At 43.4% G+C, this 14,327-nt stretch overlaps 1 protein-coding gene across 2 annotated transcripts in view; it reads right to left on the bottom strand.

The window, feature by feature from the left end:
- The window catches only part of EML1 (EMAP like 1), a 128,652-nt gene extending 115,409 nt beyond the window's left edge, over nt 1-13,243 (bottom strand). For both annotated transcript variants that reach the window (XM_067294959.1, XM_067294956.1), the window contains exon 1: nt 13,064-13,243. Coding sequence is in view for 1 of the 2 variants with exons in the window: in XM_067294956.1 (XP_067151057.1) it covers nt 13,064-13,091 (28 nt within the window). In the remaining variant the exon portion in view is untranslated. The remainder of the gene's footprint in view (nt 1-13,063) is intronic.
- Nucleotides 13,244-14,327: the final 1,084 nt, after the last annotated feature.

Raw genomic sequence — 14,327 nt, 5'->3', positions numbered from 1 at the left:
CAGCAAAGACACAACGTATTTAGGATCTTTTGAGAACTACATGCACAGCTGGAAAAAAAAACTTTTTAAGAAGTATTTGCTTAAGGTAATATCTAAGAAAGGACGGGGTGGTTCTAGGGCACCCGCACGCCATGGCAGGGCTGCTGACGGTGCCTGCGGACCCCCCTACCAGGGCCATCTAGTGGCTACACAAAATTCTGCTGGCAAATACTATATTAATAGGGTAAGGTAAAAGTACTACACAGGTAGGTGTCAGTGCCTGTAATTTCTGATACAAGCTACCGTTTCTTATTGTGCATCTCTGCAGATAAAAATGAATATGCCTTTTGGAGGTGTTTAATACTGTTACTGATTTTTTGTTGCATTTCCACCAAAGGCATATGAAGTTCTAGTAGGTACTAAGAAGAAATCAGTCTTCCCAGTCCCCAGTCCACCTTGTTGTTCAGTAAATGTCATTTTTAGACCACAGTGTACCCATAGCAGTGAATGGGTAACCCACAAAATGAAGACTGAGAGAAGAAATCTCTCCTCCTTGTCTAAATTTAGCATGAGGCCTTGAAAATACAGAGATGGCAGCTAAGCATCACGTGTATCCAGAGAATTTGGACAAGGAAATTATCCGGGAAATAACTCAGTTCTGTTAAGTAATTTTTGGAAAATAATGGGAGCACAAATAAGAATCTAGTAACCTTTTTCTAAGCTAAAGTCAACCTCCAGTTCCAGGGAGAAATCTAGGGCTATCCCTCACTGAGACCTAGATCAGTGAAGAAGTTCCTTTTTGATAATTTTTCATGCCTTTTGTAGATGCCTGATACCTGATCAAGACATAGAAATTCAAGTCCATATGTATCTCAGTAAGCTTGTCAGATGCTATTAACTTCTGAGAGGAGAAATTTGGGATTCGTGTGAAATAATGAATAATTTCACAAGGAGGAAAAAAGGCAAAACCTAGAGAAGTATCTTGCAGCCTACTTGCGCAGCTGTATTCTCTACATTGCATTCTTCAGGGAGCTGACTTGTAAACACTCTGGCCTGTGATAACGCAGTACGCCGAGTAGTGGAAAGTAAATTTGATCTGCTTGTCCTGGCTCCTCGCTCCAAACAACTCAGCATGCCGGTCGAGTTAGCTCCCAAGAGCTCACATGCCCCAAGCTGCAAGGAAACAGCTGTTTGGGTGCATTCAGAGCTGTATGGAGACGGATTCACTCTGCAATGTGGTGTTGCCATTTGCATCAATTCATTAAATTGCTCAGTTGCCTCTAATTCTTCTCTTTCGCTGAAGGGAACTTAATTCCACGAGTCAGATTGTTAGCTGAGAAAATGCCTCATCACACGGAAATCTTTAAAGATTTGGCACCATTATCGAGGATAACTCAGTCTCAACTTCATTAGATAAAAGAAGCAAATGACAAACATGCAGTGAACTTCAAGGCACATTTCCACAGGGGTAAGTAAAACCAAGTTAGGAAAACCAAATACCATCTGAGCCTGCATCTATCCCTTGAACAGCACCTAGACATTCACCTCCTAGGTGCCATGGTAGACTCTCACGCTTAAAGTTTTGCGGCCCTTCCCCGTGCTCAGAGTCCAAAACTGTGCTACAGCCTTGCTGGTATCTTGTATGTTTTAATTAGTCCAAGCAATGAGACTCCTACAGCAGAGAGGGGAGACAGTTGCGCTTTTGCTGTCTAAGCAAAAAGGTGTCATCAGGTCCCTTTTCAGCAGTAGTCGCCTTCCAGTGTAAGTAAGTGGGGAAAAGTAAATAGTTGTCTCCTTATTCTCGCCACTCAATAGGACATTGGAGTAGGCAAGCAGTAGTAAAGGACAGCAAAAAGACTATTCAGCCACTTTATGTGTGGGGAGGCTCCCCAAACATCTGAAGAAACAAAATAGTTACAGGAGAGGAGTTTGCTGAAAAAACACACACTCGCTCTATGAACAACTGTGAGCAGATTAAACGCTTTCCCTGGAGTTTTCCAATTTTTTCGTTAAATGACTCAAAATGAAAACATGCAAAAATCTGGTTGGTGTTTAAAAAGACAGTTTTTGTTAGAGTAATATTATTCTCCAGCCTTCACATCTGAGCTTTGTGTGCCTCAGCCTGCCATATCTGTTCCAGACACTTCACATTCTCTCTCACTTTCCCACATGATGCTTCTCCCAGTGACTTAAATGTTTAAAAACCTGACCAAAACATCTTGGAAAAAAACCCTCACTCTCCAGTGGGGAAAGATTCACTGTATGTTGCTGACTGAGTGAAAATAGATGATGCATAGACATTTGGATAACCCCTAAACCTCATGACTCAAGAAACCTGTCTTTAGAAAAAAGATTTCAAACAAATATTATGAGGCTCATGATAAACTTCAAAGAGCTGGCAGCATTAAGATGAATCAAAGGTTTTAGGTGAAATTTCCCAGAGAAATTGCTTCCATTTCATTAATCTGCTGCCTGCATTCAGTTATGCCTGAATATACCATTTGGAATTTATGATAAATGCAGGAAATAGTAGTTTAGTAGTTTCCTTCTCAAAATCCTTTCCATATGTGGTCCATATGCCTGTAGCACAAACGTATTGCAATAGCATGCCTAAGTCAGATGTATGTGAGAGGCCAGCTGAGTATGTTAGCAACAGGAATAACCCGGGAGCCCGTGATCTTTAGGTAGAAAAGTTGAAAAAGACACACTTAGCTTCACAGAGACAAACTGCCTGTATCAGAGGTGCCTGTATGTGAGGCTATCAACACAGTAGACTATCTCCAAACAATTACTAAAGTATCAAATTATAATTACAGCTAGTTGAGAAAGTGTATTTACTGCTAGAGATCAAGTTATGAGGTGACAACGTATTTTACATTTTGTGACTAAGGTACCATAACATCACAGCTTCACCTGCTGGAGGTACTGAAAGGTGGTGAAGGATGAGACTTCAGGAAGATAAAGGACAATTTCAGGCTAAGTCAGTTTGAAAAGTATTTTTGGAAACTGGATTGTATTTCTGTCTCAGCCCCAGAGCTTCTCTTGAAGGCTGAGCAACTGTGGAAATCAAGCTTTTTCCAATTGATCAGTAATGGTGCATCCCTCATCTCCTAGTACTGGACTGGAGACCACAGGATCTGATTTACAGAAGCGCTGAACACTCAGAGCTGCAAATGAATGAAGTCAAGAGAAACGTTGCTTTGAACAAAACCTTTCTTTGAAGTAAGATGCTGTGCTGCGTGCTCTGAAAGAAGTGCTCCTCACCATCTTGGATGGGATGCCCACATCAGGGGGGAATTTTTTTAGCTTACTCTTGCTGTGCCTCAATCCCTTGTATATAAACTCTGAATGGCTTCACGCACACATGGCTGTGACATACTGCTAAGTCATATCTAGGGATGTTTCACTGAGGGAGGTATAAAACATTTACTGAGTTCAAATTAGGTATAAATATAAATATGTTTCTCTGAAAGTCATATTGGGACAAAGTATGACTAATGCACTTTGCTTCCCACACACCATGACAGCCCTTGCTGGTAAGGTATCACCCAGCAAACTTCACCAGCAAAACCACCTAGGACCCAGGCTGTCTAGCTTAAGAAGAATAACTGAGCTGACCCAGCTGCAGCATGAACCTATGGGTCAGAGGGATACGAGTATTTCTAATTTAGGATTTTAAAGACTTGTGGGTCCTGATTCAGATTCACTGGAGTGAATGGAAAGGCTTCTCTTGGTGCCAAGGGGTCTGGATCAGTATGATATGATCAAGCAAAACCTGAGACCTTAAGCTTGCTATCAGCTTTGTAGATTTTTGAGTATCTGAAGAAATCACCTTGTTGCATGCTGGTCTTTATCATGTGCTTTTAATCCTTAGCTGTCTCAGCAAAGCCTCTTTGAACAAGTGGTCTAGCTACAAGTATTTTCACTTGACCCTAGCTTCAGGCTGAAGACCCATTGCCTGGGTAGCTGGCTGCTGCTGTAGGTGTTTGACACACATTTTTTAAATGGTCTTGTCTGAATTTCTGGGGAGAAGCAGGAATGTCTATGCCCATTGGAGGGGTCTAGGAGAGTTGTTAGTGATGCGTATATGCCCCAACAAATGGCCCAGTGCTTTTTTCTCACTGCAGCAAAGGTGTAACCATTTTCACAACAGTGTTATAACAGTTATTTAGGGGAAAATGTTCTAGATGTATTGCAAGATTGAGAGTTACTGGCAAAACAATAACCTATCCTGCAGTTCCACAAAAAGCATAGCACAAAGGGTAAGTGTGCACATGTGCTTTGTAGGTAGCAAGTAAATATATTTATCTGTGAAATAGATGAAAACCACATGAAATGCCAAGTTTGACATATAGTGCCTATGGATTTATGAGGGGATTTTGGACCTAAACCTTTCATACAACTTCTCTCCAAACTCATTACTTCATGTCCTTGTACCAGCTGGTGTGGGTGAAAGCCCTTCCTCTCCTGTGGAGCACCAAAAACACACTTGATGGAAATACAAGCTAGGCACAGTGCTGAGAGTGGGGACGGGGAGCTGGGGTGTCCCTGCCCTGGCAGTGGGGAGGAGGGACGGGGAAGCCCTCTGAGATGAGTGAATCATTGGTACCTCACTAAAAATGCTCCTTCTCTAAAGGGAATATATTAAGTACTCTGTTATCTACTAAGAGGAGAGCATTATATCTTATCCAGCCTTCTCACAATTCGGAGTGACTCCTCAAGGGCCACAGTCAATTTATTGAGCCCAGTTTCGAGTCATCTGAAAGAGGGCTTGCAGAGACGCAGGCTTTTCCTCCAAAAGTAATTTCTGTGATTGACAGATTACGTGCAGAACCAAATGACAGCTCTGACCAACCCCCGCATGCCCTGGTGACTCAACGTTTACTTCTGCTAGTATGCGAAACGATGACTCCTCTAGGAAAGCAATCCTGCATGCAGCACCAGCCACCACCAGCAGGTCCAGGTCCAGTGCTTGGCGTTTGTAAGAAGCCTATTTCTCTGCCCCTGAGTTGCTTTCCCTAATTTTCTGTGTGGAAGGCAGCACTTGGGGACCTTGCTGTTCTGGTTTTAGGTGAATCAGGATCTAGGGGAATCCTGAATGCTACTAATTTAACTCTGAAAAACATTTGTGCAAGGGGAGAGAACCGCTCACAGACAGTGAGGAAAGAAATGACAGAGACCAACAGGCAATTAAATAGCTAGATGAGAGGACTGGTTGCCCACCAGGTCAGTGGGAGGGTACAGAGTGTGTTTAGCGTACAGTCTGAACAGCATGATGAGCGAAATGGCCCCCACCCTCTAAATTACTGCCTGTGAAACACTGATGTAGCGAGAGAGGCTCCAGACAGCAAGAAGCAAATGTTAAATGCAATTATGGCTTCTAAATGCCAATGGCTTAACATAGACCATGTTGGAAATGCTGCAGATGTTGTGAGGCATGGTGGAGAGGTAGAGAAAAAACACATTGGTTGTCTTTCACATGCCTTAAGTTACTGTAAACATCATGGAATAAGACTGCTAAGAAATTTGCTGCATAGCCTGTGCATGTTTTTTTCTTTGCAGATCTTAGTACAAATTACAGATTCCAAATATTTCTGCAGATAAGCAAATTCCTCCTGTTAGCGTGCAGGGAGGAGGAGGAGCACTTAGGTACCATCCTTAATATTTCCCTAAAGAGAGCCTTAACTACCATCCCAGCTGCAAACTTACATGTTAACTGCAGTTTTCACTAACAACTGCCTGAAAGAGCTCTCCTTCTTAAGCACTCGCTCTCAAGAAAAGAAAAAGAAAGAGAGAAGAAAGAAAAAAGCAAACAAAACCTCTCCTACACCCCCAGACAGGATTTCAGGAGATTTCTGCAAGCTTAAACTTCTGAAACTCAGTGTTAAGGTCTACAGCCGTTCAGCAATAATAGCCTCCTCTTGGAGCCCTGATAATCCATAATGCACATACTTTGCTTTTGAAATGCCGTGAGCAGGCACAGTCTCTGCCTGCCTGACAGCTGGATACTCAGCCTCGTCCACAGAAGAACACCACATCTGCTATGTTTTAAATCCACATGCAGAGGATGCCGTCTAACGCTATACTTCAGCTTACTGTACTTGCAGAGCACAGTGAGACACGGGCATCTCTCACCCAACTACTGGCCAGCCCCAGAGACAGGGCATTCCTGAGTCCTGCTGCTGACACACCATCCCCAGTACATCGCTGAAATGAAGACACAAACACCCCAGTTGCACCAAGCAACTGGATATCTCCAGGAAGATTGCAAATCTCAAACCTACAGTTTAAAGAATTCACTTTATGATTAGCAGAAGGGGCTCGTACTACATAACTGCAACTATGTACAGCTATGCTACAGCTGGAGCTGAGATAGACCCCTATTGAGAAAAAGCCTGGATATAACAGAGAACAGGTTTCTTTCCTCTTTGGTTTTGATAACAAAGATTTGCTGTCTGTGGCATGTTACACAAGTGCAAACCTAGAGTTGCTTCTAGCCCTCCAGCTCTCTCACTTTCACAGGACTGCTGCAATCACTACATTGGTTTGGGAGTCCTCAGATAAGCACTTTTTTTCCAACAAAAGATCTGAGAAGGTGGAGAAGAAAAGACTATGGCTGGGCCACAGCAGCCTCATTGCTTTGAAACAGAGTGTTTGAACATAACAGTCACACCTCGGTAGGGAGTCATTTTAACCAAGGCTCTTACTCCAACAACTTGTGAAGCAGGTGAATTGTGCACACAGTCGATTTTAACTCTTTAGAAACCTTTGGCTGCCTCTGATATTTTGGACCATGGGATGTCTTGAAATGCTTCATGTGCAGAGAGAGCTTTCAGGTTTATTTCTGATGTGCTCCCACTCGTGTGTCTCAGCAGGGCTTGCTTGTTACCATAAATCCACTTCTCATGTTATTCTTACGAAACATGGATTCCTGGGGCTCCGGAGTCACTTGCTTTTCGGTGCCTGTTTGCCTGATCCTAGTGTTCCAAAGGTTGTTTAAAGCCACACAAAATAATTGCTGTTTCGTTATTGTTAGTGTTTCTCTCCGCCAGCGCATAGGCCTCCATTGTTCAGGCCACTGTTCAGAGAGACTGAAAAGACGGTGCTTGACCAAAAGGGTTTACAGGGTAGGCCATAGAGCGGGTCAAAAGGAGAATTCCCAGCTGTCAAGAAAATTCTGAATTTCAAAGTTTCATTTGCATCAAATTGGGCCAAAGAACTTAGATTTTTCCCTAACCATTACATTTGTTTTATTTTACTGAAGCATTTCAAGAGGATTTTTTTGTCTTGCTTTCCACTTAATTTCAATTTTCAAAATGTAGTGTTTTGAAATGCATTAATGTATTGAAAGTGTTGGCAAAATGATAAATTTTGATTTGGTGACCTCTGTGTTTTATGATGGAAGAACACTCCCCTGGAAAAAATGTGACGAGCTCTAATAATTAATGCTCATCTCATCTGACATCCCAAATGCAAAAGGAAATGAGTTTGCCAAGAGATGCATACATCAAGCCCAGAGATTTTGCTAGGTGTTCATCAGTAACAAACCCTGTTAAATAATAAAGAGCACTTCAGATTCTCAGTGCTTAGCAGAAATTAGCTATTAGTGCTTAATGCTACTCAGAAAATTCTCCAGTGGTCAAAATGGACATTTCCCACCTGCTAAAGCTGGCTGCTCCAGCAAAAGCATTTAGTTCTTATGCAGAGCCTTTCATGTGTAACTCTCAAAGCCTTTCATAAAGGTGGGTGTATGGGCTGTGATGCCTTTTTGCTGGCAAGTTTTAGAAAGTGGAAATTATCCATACGAGCAATGGTGAACTGCGTAAACTCCAAGAGGCCAGAGAGCATGGAGGCAGTGAGCTGGGAGACGGTGGCAATTTCCTGCCCCTTTGCTCCCTTTGGCAGGAGCTTTCCACAGACTGCCACCAGGTGAGCATGCAAAAGGGCTCTTGGGAAAGAGAGGGGAGAGCAGGAGGGAGCCGGTGTGCTGAAGGTGGACTTTGGATTTCAATCAAACCAGATAAAAACGCCTCATGGATACCACTGCTTTGAAAAGTCCTGTGCAGAGAGACTATGTCTTCCCCAGTGGATGCGAACTGGTCAGTGGTTGAAGCAAAAGCAGAACCCACTAAATGGGGTTAACATGGGCTCTGGGAAGTGCTTCTTCCTTGAGGATTTACACTGGCCATTGGTCATTTTTACCTTTCGTCTTTAAAATGTTTGTCTCAGCTGCAGAGCATCTTCAAATGGCTGGGCCATGACATGTAGCAAGGTAGACAAGAGCAGGGCTAGGCTTGTAGACCTTCAGATGAAACCACTCCAGAGACTTCAGGAAATCAGCAGTGGCATCTAAACCCTATGGTCTGGGCATGGCTGCACAGCTTCAGTGACTGTGGTGCAGCTGTAGTCATTTATAATCACTCTTAATTTGGTCTTCAGACCATTCTTTCCCAAAGCTGGAAGTTTTATACAGTTTTTTGTTTGTCTGTTTCTGCAGTCGAGCAGCTGCACGATTGCCCTTGCCTCACAGCACAGGGCTTTACTGGCGAGGTCCCGAGGTGTGTGAGCCCCGGCCCCCTGGCCTCCCCCAGCCCTGCCCCAGGGACACTGCTGAGGAGCCCCATGTGGGCAAGGCAATCCTCCCAATGCGCCTAGTGGCTTTGGTGGAGTCGGGACCTATAGTGCTTCTCCCAGACCTACGTCCTACAAGATCCCAGCACCTTGCTAACGCAGACCTGCAGTGGGCAGCTGGGTTGGTAGGGTGAGAAAAGCTTACCAGTCTCATGTTTATCCCAGGAACTTCGAGTACTAACTGTAGTCTGTACGCTAATTCCACCACACAATTTCAGTGTGTTGCCATTTGCTCCAGGTCTGATCCTGCAAACAGCTGTATTCAGTGGGACAAGAACATTAGAATCTGGGTCCGTACCCTTCTTCTAAGGTCTAGACAGCAGGGCAAAACTGGTGCTCTGGCCCAAAGAGGGCCACAGAGTTTTCTGCAGTAAGCTAGATACTTTTCACCCCGCCGAATGAAAGATTAATTTACAACATATTTCTATTCTGATATGACTGTGTAAACGTGGGGCAATTTTATTTGACAGCTCTACTTCCCATGTGTATACTGAATCATTTCTATTGATTTTTTGTGACAAAAGTATATTTGTGCCTTTTTCTTACTCCTGGTGGTCACACAGTGACAGCACAGTGTGCGAGAATGAGCTCAAGTCTCCTCATTTCTCACTCACTAGCAGCAGCTTTGGCTAATCAAGTACTTACCGCTGAGCTAAATGCACTCCCCATGACACTGCAGAATATGCAATGAATCTCAAGAAACTGAAATTCTTGTAGGTTTCTGGGGTATCCTGATTCTGAAAGCATCTATTTTAGCAAATTGGCTACAGTCTCTCCTAAAGACATGTTTGAAATGTGTAATTTTAGCTCCAAAAGGAAATATTTAGCTAAAAATTCAAGAATATACTTCAGATGAAAGGTCTTATATCTTCCTCTATTGAAAGGATGCCAGTAAAAGTTTGTGAGGAATTTTAATGAAAACAATTAGATTCGCATGCCACCTGCTGCAGAGCAAGCTGAATCAATTCTGTTTCTTCCCTTTTTAGCACTGTTTTATAAAAAGCAGAGAAAGTATGTACACATGGGATTCCCCAAATCTGACTAGCTACTCCCTCTTCAGTGGTATAATCTTTATCTAAAACAGCTGAATACCTTGGATTATTGCAACAGTGTGGTATTGCCCACAAAAATTTAGCCCCCGTCCTTCAAAATCACTGTATGGCTGGTACACTCTTTGAGGGGAAGTAAAGCAAACGGGCACTTTAAGAACCTTTGCTTGACTGCACAGGTTTTTCTGAAGTTGAGAGGATTGTGTTAAGGACCAGAACCATCATGACTCACATATTCCTAATCAAAATGCTGGGTGTGTGAAAAACCATTCAGTTGTACAGAGGCTGAGCTATGTCTCCCTACAAAAGAAAAATAATATACACAAGAGGAAGCACTTAAATAATTGATGTGCCTTTCTTTTATCTGCATGTTGGAATGACAAGAAATCTCTGTACCTAGCACTAATGGATAGCATCAGTATGTCAATACCTGCTAATGAGAAAGAAATGGGAGTGTGTTTGTCCTGAAGTGACTGATCTTTCTTTCTTCTTTATATACCTGTGTTACAATGAGAAATTAATAGTGTAAATTCTAGAATTCTGCTCACTAACTGATCATTTTGATATCAACACTTTCAAGTGCCTATTTTGGTAAGAGTTCAGTCCAGAACTACTCTACTCTTACTTAGGTTTAATCTGCAATCTGACAGCCATTTTTCATGTCTTCTGTACTACATTCAAAAGGCAAAACAAAACTTTGCTTGCATCACATGTTTAGTTTTCCATTCCAAATCGGCGAAACAGGGCAGCCACACTGGAACCTAACATAAAACAGAGATTTAAAAACCCAGTGCTTTCATCCTGAAAAACTGCATAACTGTTTCGAATGTAGAAGTGGAATAAAGCTTCTTGTTGAAAAATTATTGGTATATTGACCCATTCATATCCAGCTATTTAATTCAAAGATTGTATTCATCCGTTCCCTCTGAATTGCTTCTCTGAGAGAACAATTATGCAGCTGTTCTTACTACATTCTTGTGTAGGCTGAAAGTGGTGTAAAAATCCTGACATTAATTTACTGTAACTACAAACTTCAATTCTCAAGGTTGTTCATTAGACATACCCTTTGCAAAAGGGTTGCCGAAGTAACACACACACTTGGTACTAATATTGTGGTTTGGCTAAACCTATTTATAGTTGTGTATGTGTATATACACAGACACATGCATACTTCTGTATAGTTTCTGTTGTAAATAAGGCTCTTGATAGTGGCTACAATCTACATTACAGTGTTGGTGATGTATGTCACTATAACAACTCTTTGCAGTTATATTGTTTGGCCACAATAATAAGGACTGAAGAAGTACAAGGCCAACACTAGCCCCAGTCTGACTACGCTCCTTGGGTTCAGTAAAATGGTATTTCTGCACAGCTGGACATTGATCATTATTTTGGAAAGTTTTGTGCTGATTTTTTTGCAACCCTTTTTATGGAGTCTTTATTGCTAGAGTTGTATATTCTGAAATAACTTGTAAAAGAGAAATAACAACAAAGGGATTAATTTGATTTCAAAATACCCTGACATGAAAAGCAAGCTGTCAGCAACTGGTTCACTAGAAGTGTTTAATAACAAGTGCCGTGATTTGTACCTCCAGTGTTGTTCTTGTGTGTACTCAAATGCACGTATGCACACTTCTATGCATACATGAACCAGGGAATTATGCAAGGTCTTTGCAGAGTGTGAAGGTTTGGCTCCGAGTAGTTATTTCTGCCTAGTATCAGCCATGCTGCAAGGTACAAAAGAGAGCGCGGGTGCCAGAAACACTGCCGGCATGGGGCCAGGAAGAGGCCTGGGGAGTGGGAGGAAGATGAGGCCAACGGGAAGAAACGAACCTGGGAGGAAGACGAGGGAAACGGGGAGAAACGGACCTTTCCTCGGTGCATGCTGGAACATTTCCGAGCGGCTTCCACATCTAAACAGCCCTAGCTCGGCTCGTCTTTACCTTTCATTCCTTCTCATAACAAACTCCTTCCTTCCCTCAAATTATGCATCTACGAACAATTTTCCGAAGGAAACCTCCTGGGCCCTTTCAGCAGCAAAGGTAATTGAGATATAAGCGACTTTTGCACACAACCTGCTATGTATGCTCAATATCAGTTTCATCATTAATACCAGATGCCAGCTAAATACTGTCACTGTCATCCTGAAATATCCCACCCTCAGCTCAGAGTGCTTAACAAGCAAACATAGGTCAGGCCCTTAAAATCAAAGCCAGCTTTGCTGAAGAAGTGAAGTTATGCTGTAAAAGATCAGCCCTTTGAAAAGGTAAGCAAGAAATATTCATCTTCATCTCTTTTCTGTCTTTAAGCAATGATAGCAACTGTCTGACGGCACAGAGAATTGTGCATGGTGCAGTTCACTCTGCATTGCATATATAATTTATATTTTTTCACTCTGCTTTTGAGCGCATATTTTGCGCTTGGTTTGTTTTGGAAAATGGAAGCAGAAAGAGAGGAAAAAAAAAACCCACTGCAGCAGCCTTCTCCTTTTCCAGTCCCACTTTTTAGTCAAGATCCTCATCTCTGCACACGGCCTTCAGAGGCCAGTGAAACACAAGTATTACATTATATATATGTGTGTGTGTGTGCATATGTATATATACATATGTGAAAAGATAAATGTTTGCCATGGCAAAAGGAAAAAAAAAAGATGTTGTCAGTGGTCCATGTCTTTAATAGTCAAATGCCTTGGCAGAGAATTACTGTAGCATTTCCACAAGAATTTCCTTTCATGCAAACGGTCTAGTGAATGTTTATAGTACGGGTAGAAGTAAAAAAAAAAAAAAAAAAAAAAAAAAAAACAGCTGAGAAACATGCCTCTTTCTGGCTTTCTCTCTTGTACAGCAAAGTTTGACATATACAGCCATAAGCGCTAGTAAAGCTCCTTTCAAATACAGACGAAGCATGTAAGGCACTTATTTGAAACTGAGGTACGTTTGTATTCTCTTTCGACAAATAACACCCTCGCATTGCATTTATCTGCCCTTGCTGGGACCATTGCGGCGCGGATGGTTTATCAGCGCGTTAGCACGGCGCGTCCGCAGCGCGCATGGTGCCCAGGACCTGTCCCCAGAAACTGCTGTTTGGCAGCTCGTGGCAGCGAGCCGATGCCGCCCTTGGCACGGAAACAGCCGCTTCAGCCCCTCCGTCACCGCGCCAGGGAGCCCGTCCTCCGCCCCAGCCCGCGCGCCTTTGCAGGCGACCCGGTGGCTACCACGCGCCGCAGCCCAGCGCCACCGCTTCGCAGCCCGAAGCGCGCAGGACTTCTGGCCGTCGTGGGGAGCTTCTCCCCCCGCCGCCGCGCCAGCTCCCGTCGAAAGCAAGCGGGCTCGCCGGTGACTTTGCAATCTGAGACCGTGAACTAGCCGGCGGGACGCTGCGGTAAATATAAATCTGGCTCTTACCCACAGGCAGTCCCTCGCAGTCTGACATCGTGCACGAAGGTCTCCCCGCCGGGGGCTGCGGGAACCACGGCGAACGCGGGTCCTTCTGCTGGCGAAGGCAGTGGCGAAACGATATCTATCAATTTACAGCCGCCCTTCGGTTATACTGTACATCTACCCACCCAGAGAGCTGTAGCAACAGTCCCGGCTCTGCCTTCTGATTATGGGATGTAAAGATAAGAATGTGCTTTTGTGCCAAAAGAGTGTGCTATTGGTGGATAAATTTGTTGTCATCCCTCCCCTTCGCAGAGTTTCCTCTTTAATGTCACAGAGGCACATTACCCTGGCTGAAAGGCCATAGAATATTTATGAAACAGCTTTTAAGAGTGAGGCTGAAAACCATTCCCGAAGCAACGCACTAATTGCTGTGTGGGGAAGTCCGCGGTCGGAGGCGCAACGCCGGGGCGCTCCCGGCTGCCCAGGGAGGCTGTGGGGGTCGAGAGAGCGCTTTGGGGGGGGACACACTGAATCTTGCTCTGTGGCTTCTAGAGCTGCAGCTGAAGCAAGGATTCGAGCAGACGTACTCTGCTTTGCTGGAGGGGCTTGGAGGTGGCCGCAGTTTTCTTTAGAGGACGTCTCTGGAGTGGAGCTATTTAAGGGGGCAGAAAAAAAATTGATTTCTTGTTTTGTACTGTAATCGTGGAGAAATAGCTTGTGACAATGTTACTAAAGGTTGTTTCACAGTATATTTATACCAGACAATGGCCATATTGTGAACACAGATTGCTCTGTAACTTTTCTTGACTTTTGAGCACTTAAAATATGCTGTTTTACTGCTGTCTTAATGAAGCATTTGATGGCTACACCCCCAAATTATTTTTTTAATCTTTGGAAGACTGTAAGTGGGATTTGTCTGTTATGAAATTCCCAGACCTTTCAGCTTTCAGCCAGGTCCAGCCAGTGAGACAGTATCTCTGCACACTGCTCTATTCACTAGGCACCTTAACAAAGTGAAAACAAGGGCTCTGGCACCATTAAAAACATTATATGTTCAGCAGAAAGAGCAGTTCTTTGATACCTGGCAGGTGCCCTCAGCACCGTGTGGAGGAGATGATTTTTGGCCACTTTTTGCTCCTTTCACACCTGGGAACAGTTGTGGGTAATCTGAGTGTTACCTATCATAGTTATGGTCGTTAGATATGTCGAAGAAAAAGGTCTTAATTTACAATGAGTCTACTAAGAGCTAAGTGTGCTCAGCTTCTCTGAAAAAATCAAGCTACTTTTA

This window comes from Apteryx mantelli, chromosome 4, assembly GCF_036417845.1.
Source record: "Apteryx mantelli isolate bAptMan1 chromosome 4, bAptMan1.hap1, whole genome shotgun sequence".
In the NCBI taxonomy this organism is placed as follows: domain Eukaryota; kingdom Metazoa; phylum Chordata; class Aves; order Apterygiformes; family Apterygidae; genus Apteryx; species Apteryx mantelli.
This window is presented reverse-complemented; position numbering and strand designations above follow the sequence as displayed.